Genomic DNA, 10000 nt, shown 5'->3' with positions numbered 1-10000 from the left:
ATCATCATCATCATCCTCCTCGTTCCACTCAGGACCCGCATATACCTCGCACGTAATCACGGCTGAAAAACGAGCGCCATTTAGCTCTAACGGCATTAGCACGCGCTCCGCGCAGACATATTTGTACTCATAATAAATTTTTTCTGGCTCGGGTTTCGTCTTAACGAGCGGCTCAGGCTGGACGGGAGGCTGGTTTGCGGCCGTTTAAGCGCGGAGGTGAAGGCCCAGACGAATGGGTTTCCTCTTACGCTCGGAGGTCTCCACCATCCTCAGGACGAGACATCATTACATCATATTAATGGGCTCCAATCACATTACAGCCTGCCTCTCGTCTGTCTGAATCTGGAGGAAGCGGCGGTGAAGGCCTTCAGAACTGATTCAGGAGAGGACTAACCAGTGCTGCTGATCCAAGCGCTTCAGACTCACCCGGGCCCTCATCACTTCCTTTTGAGAGGTTCTCAAAGTCTCTGTTTCCATTTGAGTGTTTCTAGATTCTGCTGTTTTTATCTTTTTAAATTGTTCTGAATTCCATTTGAAAAATGCAGTGACAAAAAATCATGTCTAATTAACTGACATCATAAAACTTGCACCATTTAACAACTATTTCATTTATAAAAAAAAAAAAAAAAAAAAAAAAATATATATATATATATATATATATATATATATATATAGATAATATATATAGAGAGATATATATAGACACACACACACACACACACACACACACACACACATATATATATATATATATATATATATATATATATATATATATATATATATATATATAAATATATACACACATTTAATCTATTCCTTTTCATTCATTCATTTTCCTGGAGTAATTTTTAGTGGTTAAATTAAATTGTAAAAATAATAATAATTGAAAAAACCAACCCCTAATTAATCCCCTAATAAAACATACATTTTCATGCACTACATTTATGTTAATGCACTACATTTTTCCTCAAATTGCTACAATTTTTCTGGATTTTTACATTTCCTAGATTCCACCTTAATGGTTAGGTAAACTTTAATAATCGAAAAGCATGCATAATAATTTTAAATGATAAAGTATACACAATTTTAACGATTTTTTTCCCCCCTCAAATCCCAGGTCTTTTGTTTACATTTTTCTGCATTTTGCATTTCATACGTGTTCATATGTGCCATTCTAATCATTTATAATATAAATAAAATAAATCTGTCAGTTTGATCATTTAAAAGCATGTCAAACAAAACTTGAACAATTAAAAAATAAATTAAATGTTTAACTTTTTTTTACTTTTTCAGTTTGATAAATTTATATCATCCAAATTTATTATCAAAAAAAAATATGCATGGTTCACAACAAAGGGTTTCCTGTTAAAATATGGACGAAAAAAATTTGATTTGTGAGTTGCGTAAATTGAGTACTTCACAATGCTTATATATTTCAGTCATGAGTTAAACCGAACCTTTATTTTGACGGGTGGTGGATCTCTCTAAAGATGAACTTCATGATTTTGGGATTTAACTAACGGCCCAACTTTAGATTTATTCTTCTAAAATCCCCCAATTCCCAGGTATTCTGTGCTGTGTAATTAAAAAGTGTGCGTCTCACTTGGACAGCTGCTTCTCAGCGTCGGCGCAGAGCTCCAGCAGACCCATGAGGACCGCAGACACGTCCATGTACGGCTCCCACACGGTGAAGCCCCGGCCGATCAGATCGATGGCTGTGCGCCGGATGGTGCTGTGAGCCGGCAGCTTGGGGCTGGGAGGCTGGAGCAGGAGGAACGTCAGGGCTTTACCTGAGAGAAAGACGGTTATTAATATCCATATTGACCAGAGCCGTTATCAGGACCGGCTGCAGGTCTGTAGGCGGAAATATTGACGCTCAGCTAATATAGCATCAGTCACTACACACGTCAACACAACGTCACGAGCATCTGAGCACACTGGAAATCTGATCCTAAACACTGAAAGTTAAGCTAGTCTCTTACTGCTGTGCACAGAATGCTGTACCCAAAAATACAAATCTAATTAAGCACATAAACAAAGTAAAAATTAAAACAAATTAAATTTTAATTATTTATCTTCTTCTTCTTCTTCTTCCGCTTATCCGGGGCCGGGTCGCGGGGGCAACAGTCTAAGCAGGGACGCCCAGACTCCCCTCTCCCCAGACACTTCCTCCAGCTCTTCCGGGGGAACACCGAGGCGCTCCCAGGCCAGCCGAGAGACATAGTCCCTCCAGCGTGTCCTAGGTCTTCCCCGGGGCCTCCTCCCGGTGGGACATGCCCGGAACACCTCCCTTGGGAGGCGTCCTGGAGGCATCCGGAACAGATGCCCGAGCCACCTCAGCTGGCCTCTCTCGATGTGGAGGAGCAGCGGGTCTACTCCGAGCTCCTCCCGAGTGACTGAACTCCTCACCCTATCTCTAAGGGAGCGCCCAGCCACCCTACGGAGGAAACTCATTTCGGCCGCTTGTATCCGAGATCTCATCCTTTCGGTCATGACCCAAAGCTCATGACCATAGGTGAAGTAGGAACGAATCGACCGGTAAATCGAGAGCTTCGCCTTGCGGCTCAGCTCCTTCTTCACCATGACAGACCAGTACAGCGACCGCATTACTGCAGAAGCTGCACCGATCCGTCTGTCGATCTCTCGTTCCATCCTTCCCTCACTCGTGAACAAGACCCCAAGATACTTAAACTCCTCCACCTGGGGCAGGAGCTCCCCACCAACCTGAAGGGGGCAAGCCACCCTTGTCCGACTGAAGACCATGGCCTCAGACTTGGAGGTGCTGATTCTCATCCCAGCCGCTTCACACTCAGCTGCAAACCGCCCAGCGCACACTGTAGGTCTTGGCCAGATGTAGCCAACAGAACAACATCATCAGCAAAAAGCAGAGAAGCTATTCTGTGGTCACCAAACCAGACCCCCTCCGGCCCCGGCTGCGCCTAGAAATCCTGTCCATAAAAATAATGAACAGGACCGGTGACAAAGGGCAGCCCTGTCGGAGTCCAACATGCACTGGGAACAAGTCTGACTTAATGCTGGCAATGCGAACCAAGCTCCTGCTCTGATCATACAGGGATTGGACAGCCCTTAGCAAAGGGCCCCTTACCCCCATATTCCCAGAGCACCCCCACAGGACACCACGAGGAACCCGGTCGAATGCCTTCTCCAAATCCACAAAACACATGTGGACTGGTTGGGCAAACTCCCAGGAACCCTCCAGCATCCTGAAGAGGGTATAGAGCTGGTCCAGTGTTCCACGTCCAGGACGAAACCCGCATTGTTCCTCTTGAAGCTGAGGTTCAACTATCGGACGGATTCCAGTACCCTGGCATAGACTTTCCCAGGGAGGCTGAGAAGTGTGATCCCCTATAGTTGGAGCACACCCTCCGGTCCCCTTCTTAAAAGAGGAACCACCACCCCGGTCTGCCAGTCCAGAGGCACTTTCCCCGCGTCCACGCGATGCTGCAGAGGCGTGTCAGCCAAGACAGCCCTACAACATCCAGAGACCTGAGGTACTCCGGGCGGATCTCGTCCACCCCTGGTGCCTTGCCACCGAGGAGCTTCTCAACAACCTCAGTGACCTCAGCCAGGGTGATGGTCGAGTCCCCCGGGTCCCGGCCTCTGCTCCTCAGTGGAAGACGTGTTGGCGGGATTGAGGAGGTCCTCAAAGTATTCCTTCCACCGCCCGACAATATCCCCAGTCGAGGTTAGCAGGTTCCCACCAGCACTGTATACGGTGTGTTGGCAGGGCACTGCTTCCCTTTTCTGAGGCGTCGGACGGTTTGCCAGAACCTCTTTGAGGCCGTCCGATAGTCATTTTCCATGGCCTCCCCGAACTCCTCCCAGACCCGAGTTTTTGCCTGCACAACCACCCGGGCAGCGGTCCGCTTGGCCCACCGGTACCTGTCAGCTGCCTCAGGAGTCCCATGAGCCAACCAGGCCCGATAGGACTCCTTCTTCAGCTTGACGGCATCCCTTACTTCCGATGTCCACCATCGGGTTCGGGGGTTGCCGCCACGACATGCACCGGAGACTTTACGGCCACAGCTCCGGACGGCTGCGTCGACCAAAGAGGTAGAGAACATAGTCCACTCGGACTCAATGTCTCCAGCCTCCCTCGGAATCCGGTCAAAGCTCTGCCGGAGGCGGGGTTGAAGATCTCCTGACAGGGGTCTCTGCCAACGTTCCCAACAGACCCTCACAGTGCGTTTAGGTCTGCCAAGTCTGTCTGGCCTCCTCCCCCGCCAACGAATCCAACTCACCACCAGGTGGTGATCAGTTGACAGCTCCGCCCCTCTTTTCACCCGAGTGTCCAAGACATGCGGCCGGAGATCAGATGATACAACCACAAAGTCGATCATCGACCTCCGCCCTAGGGTGTCCTGATGCCACGTGTACTGGTGGACACCCTTATGCTTGAACATGGTGTTCGTTATGGACAGACCGTGACTAGCACAGAATTCCAACAACAGAACACCACTCAGGTTTAGATCGGGGGGGCCGTTCCTCCCAATCACGCCCCTCCAGGTGTCACTAGCATCACCAACGTGAGCGTTGAAGTCCCCCAGCAGGACGATAGAGTCCCCGGTTGGAGCACTTTCCAGCACCCCTCCCAGGGACTCCAAGAAGGCCGGGTACTCTACACTGCCATTCGGCCCGTAGGCACAAATGACAGTGAGAGTCCTCCCCCCAACCCGGAGTCGCAGGGAGGCGACCCTCCCGTCCACCGGGTTAAACTCCAACACATGGCGGCTAAGCTGTGGTTTGGGTGGCAGTCGAAGGCGGGGACCTCGACAACCCAACCCCTGGACTCAGAACCTAGTTCTAGGGACATGGAACGTCACCTCTCTGGGGGGGAAGGAGCCTGAGTTGTTGCGGGAGGTCGAGAGATACCGGCTAGAGATAGTCGGGCTCACCTCCACGCACTGCTTGGGCTCTGGAACCCATCTCCTCGAAAGGGGCTGGACTCTTCACTACTCTGGTGTTGCCCACAGTGAGAGGCGGCAGGCTGGTGTGGGCTTGCTCATAGCTCCCCAGCTTAATTATTTATATAAAATAAAAAAATAAAAAAATTATATATATATATATATATATATATATATATATATATATATATATATATATATATATATAAATATATATAAATAAATAAATACATATATAAATAAATAAATACATATATAAATACATATATATATATACATATATATATATATATATATATAAATAAATAAATAATTGATGTTGGGATCTGAAAATGACAAGCCATAACTTTTTTCTTTTTTTTCCTAAAAATATGGAAATGGAATAATGTAAAAATAAGGTGTTAAAAAGTATTTAACCGATTGAAAAACAACAATACAATCATTTTACAACAACAATAATAGTAAGGCGCTGGGAACTGAAAAGGCGAGGTTTAGGTTTAGCAGAAACCCCTTTTCAACAGAAGTCAGTGAACTGAGGTCAGCTGGTGTTGAACACAAACCCCGCAGCGGTCAGTGTGTGTGTGTGTGTGTGTGTGTGTGTGTCCGTCAGCGGAGCTCTAACGAGGGGCTCCTTCACTCCACTGCAGGCCTCTATTAGCACACGACAGCCGCACATGCTGTCTCCATGGCAACGGTCAATATGCGTGGGAGGGCGAGGGGGGATAGGTCAGCACATGTGACCCGACACACACACACACACACACACACACATCAGCTGATCTGATCAATGTTTACGTTGTTTGTTATACATCAGCTGCTTGATAATCACACACACAATGTTCGTCTGGATTTATCTGCGTCTGCTCGTGAGCTTGTGGCCACGGCAACAGGTCGGCGGGTAATTACCGTGGCAACAGAGAACAATGAGGTGAGCTAATTGATGCAGACGGATTCCAGCCCGAAGCTCTCAGCAGAAACTGACTTCAGCCGTCTGTATGTGAGAGACACTGTGCGTTTCATCAATTTAAAGCGTCCTTGCTGAATAAAAGCATGCATTTCTTTACTTCTAGAATTTCTTGATGGCGGTCGAGCCGAAAGCAGGTCGGTCCAGCGTTTCTGCAGGAGTCTGAGAGGCGTGTGCGTTGGTCAGCACTGATCTGAACTCTGGGTGTCTCCAGGTGTGACTGGACGCGTCTGGCCTGTGGTTTCAGACGCATCAAACCTCCTGTGTCGTGAAGCGCAGCGCTCTGGGATTGGTTGCTTTGTTCCGGAGGTTTAAGAGCAGTGTGGTTTGTACTCTAATCCGGCCTTTGATTCCCAACACCGCGGCACAAATCCATCGGCGTGGAAGTGAGAGACGAGAAACTTTAACCTTAAACACTCGACTGAAGAGCTGCTCTGAATAAACTCGGAGCGTTAAATCTCCTGATGAGCTTTAGTCGGGATTACATGATTAAAACGATGACTTCCAATGCATTCAACTTATTAAGCTCAGACATCCTGTCAAGAACACGCTCAGGTTACATTTAACAAAAAAAAAAAAAAAAATTGTTTGAAAAATGTGTGAAAAATTAAGATTTAGTTTATTGCAAAATTATATAAAACAGTATTTATATCACGTTAACCAAAATATATTTTTTTAATTTTTGCATTACATTTTTAAAACAAATTTTTTAAAAATGTAATAAAACTCATGGCATCACCGCAATATATTCACTGTTTTCTCTTTTTAATTAATTATTAAATAACCTGCATTATTTTTACAAATACTTTTGTTCTTAAAAAGGAAATTAAATATAAACAAGAAAAAAAGGCCATATTTATATTTTGGATATTTCTATTTATTATGATAATTGTACCAAGTTTATTTTATTTTTATATAAATTTTAGGGATGCATCGAAATTAAAATTCTGGGCCGAAACTGAAAATTCTGGATGTAATTGGCTGAAAACAGAAACCGAATATTATATTCTAATATTATATAGACTATTTTCGGCTCATATTTTGGGGACGTTTTTCTCTTTTGGCCGAAATTTGGTGGCATCCCTAATAAATTCACATTACTATGATCTCCAGTTTTTTGTGGCTATTCTCAAATTTAATAAAAAATTGCTAAATTTCTTTTATAAAATTTGAGTGGAATGTATCATTAAACCATCATTAGCATTTCAACTCATTCAATATATGATCGCTTATGCACACATTTGTTTATTAGCTGAACTTGCCTTTTAAATGTCTACTTACATGTCCTGACTAAATGGGCAGCGCTTGGTCAGAATGAGCAGCCGGATGTTGCCGTACAGAGACATACAGAGACATTGCAGTACACCTCACTTCTTTTATTGTCCTGTTTCTCAGGCCGGACGAATGGGTCGAGTCCATTTTTCAGAGCGGACATCTTTGTTTAAGACTTGACTTGGTTTAAATGGATGAATTAATATTGACAAAGCATCAGCCGGGCTAATGAGTGGTTAGTTAAAGCAATAAACATGCCACATTAGAAGCTGGGCCACAGGAAGCTTATTAGAGAGCTGGGCCACAGAGAGAGAGAGAGAGAGAGAGAGAGAGAGAGAGAGAGAGAGAGAGAGAGAGAGAGAGAGAGAGAGAGAGAGAGAGAGAGAGAGAGAGACAGAGAGAGAGAGAGAGAGAGAGAGAGAGAGAGAGAGAGAGAGAGAGAGAGAGAGAGAGAGAGAGAGAGAGAGAGAGAGAGAGAGAGAGAGAGAGAGAGAGAGAGAGAGAGAGAGACAGAGAGAGAGAGAGAGAGAGAGAGAGAGAGAGAGAGAGAGACAGAGAGAGAGAGAGAGAGAGAGAGAGAGAGAGAGAGAGAGAGAGAGAGAGAGAGAGAGAGAGAGACAGAGAGAGAGAGAGACAGAGAGAGAGAGAGAGAGAGAGACAGAGAGAGACTGCTCTAAACCAAGTCTTACTGTGTCTTTCACACACTCACACACACACACACACACACACACACACACACGGCGATATAGAATGACTTGTACGGTCATAAATGATGTTTTCCAGTTGCCTTATTACTACAGGAACGTCCGCCGTCCTCTCTTTGTCTGTGTCTGTCTGTCCACCTGTCTTTATCTGTTTGCTGTCTGTCTGTGTCTATGTAGCTATCCCTCTGTCTGTGTCTGTCAGTTTGTGAAGCTGTTTGTGTTTCTGTCTCAGTCCGTCTGTCTATGTGTCTGTCCCTCTGTCTGTGTCTGTCAGTTTGTCCATCTGTATGTGTGTCTATCTCTGTCCATCTGACTGTCTGTCTGTCTCTGTCCATCTGTCTGTGCGTCTATTCTGTCTGTGTCTGTCAATTAGTCCATGTGTCTGTCTGTCTGTGTCCATCTGTCCGTGTGTCTGCCTCTGTCCATCTGTTTATGTGTCTATCCTTGTCTGTCTGTCTGTCTCTGTCCATCTGTCTGTGTGTCTATTCTTCTGTCTGTGTCTGTCAATTAGTCTATCTGTCTGTCTCTGTCCATTCGTCTATGCGTCTACTCCTCTGTCTGTGTCCGTCAATTTGTCCATTTGTATGTGTGTCTGTCTCTGTCCATCTGTCTGTGTGTCTATTCTTCTGTCTGCGTCTGTCAATTAGTCTATGTGTCTGTCTGTGTCCATGTGTCTGTCTCTGTCCATCTGTCCGTGTGTCTATTTTTCTGTCTGTGTCTGTCAATTAGTCTATCTGTCTGTCTCTGTCCATTCGTCTGTGTGTCTACTCCTCTGTCTGTGTCTGTCAATTAGTCCATTTGTCTGTCTGTCTGTCTCTGTCCATCTGTCTGTGTGTCTCTTCTTCTGTCTGCGTCTGTCAATTAGTCCATGTGTCTGTCTGTCTCTGTCCATCTGACTGTCTGTCTGTCTCTGTCCATCTGTCTGTGCGTCTATTCTGTCTGTGTCTGTCAATTAGTCCATGTGTCTGTCTGTCTGTCTCTGTCCATCTGTCTGTGTGTCTATTCTTCTGTCTGCGTCTGTCAATTAGTCCATGTGTCTGTCTGTCTGTCTCTCTCTCCATCTGTCTGTGTGTCTATTCTTCTGTCTCGTCTGTCAATTAGTTAGTCCATGTGTCTGTCTGTCTGTCTCTGTCCATCTGTCTGTGTGTCTATTCTTCTGTCTCGCGCTGTCAATTAGTCCATGTGTCTGTCTGTCTGTCTCTGTCCATCTGTCTGTGTGTCTATTCTTCTGTCTGCGTCTGTCAATTAGTCCATGTGTCTGTCTGTCTGTCTCTGTCCATCTGTCTGTGTGTCTATTCTTCTGTCTGCGTCTGTCAATTAGTCCATGTGTCTGTCTGTCTGTCTCTGTCCATCTGTCTGTGTGTCTATTCTTCTGTCTGCGTCTGTCAATTAGTCCATGTGTCTGTCTGTCTGTCTCTGTCCATCTGTCTGTGTGTCTATTCTTCTGTCTGTGTCTGTCAATTAGTCTATCTGTCTGTCTCTGTCCATTCGTCTGTGTGTCTACTCCTCTGTCTGTGTCTGTCAATTAGTCCATGTGTCTGTCTCTGTCTCTGTCCATCGGTCTATGTGTCTACTCCTCTGTCAGTCTCTGTCCATCTGTTTGTTTGTCTATCCTTGTCTTACTGTCTGTCTCTGTCCATCTGTCTGTCTGTGCCTGTCAATTTGTCCATCTGTCCGTGTGTCTGTCTCTATCCATCTATTTATGTGTCTAACCTTGTCTGACTGTCTGCCTGTCTCTGTTCATCTGTCTGTCTTTCTGTTTATCTGTCTGTATGCGTTTCCGTCTGCCTTTGTCTGTTTGTGTCTGCCTGTCTATACGCCTGTCTGTCTGTCTTTCCTTCTCTCTGTCTGTCTGTCTCTGGCCTGTGCTGCAGTCAAATCGAAAGTGAAGTTAAAATCAATGGAGTTGAGCTGGAAAGAGAGGCGGCAGATGGGGAGATAGAGAGAGAAACAAAGGGCGTCTAAACAGGGAATGCCTTCAGCACACTGGATTTACAGCATTACTGTGACATCACTTCCTGTCACTACAGCGCGGAGCTCATTTCCCGCTTACTATACAAAGCATTTTCACTATTAAAATACTGCAATACTGTTAGCAATGAAGATAAAACTATGCTTGCAAAATATGCTAT

General features: G+C 45.4%; 1 protein-coding gene across 1 annotated transcript in view; it reads right to left on the bottom strand.

Annotated features, from left to right (window-relative positions):
* Positions 1 to 10000, bottom strand: part of LOC122341080 (WD repeat-containing protein 7) — a gene marked incomplete at its 5' end in the record, with an annotated part of 26446 nt that overhangs the window by 13833 nt on the left and 2613 nt on the right. The window contains 1 exon segment of the mRNA XM_043234412.1: positions 1607 to 1793. Coding sequence (XP_043090347.1) covers positions 1607 to 1793 — 187 coding nt within the window.

This window comes from Puntigrus tetrazona, unplaced genomic scaffold (assembly GCF_018831695.1).
Source record: "Puntigrus tetrazona isolate hp1 unplaced genomic scaffold, ASM1883169v1 S000001111, whole genome shotgun sequence".
Taxonomy (NCBI): Eukaryota; Metazoa; Chordata; class Actinopteri; order Cypriniformes; family Cyprinidae; genus Puntigrus; species Puntigrus tetrazona.
This window is presented reverse-complemented; position numbering and strand designations above follow the sequence as displayed.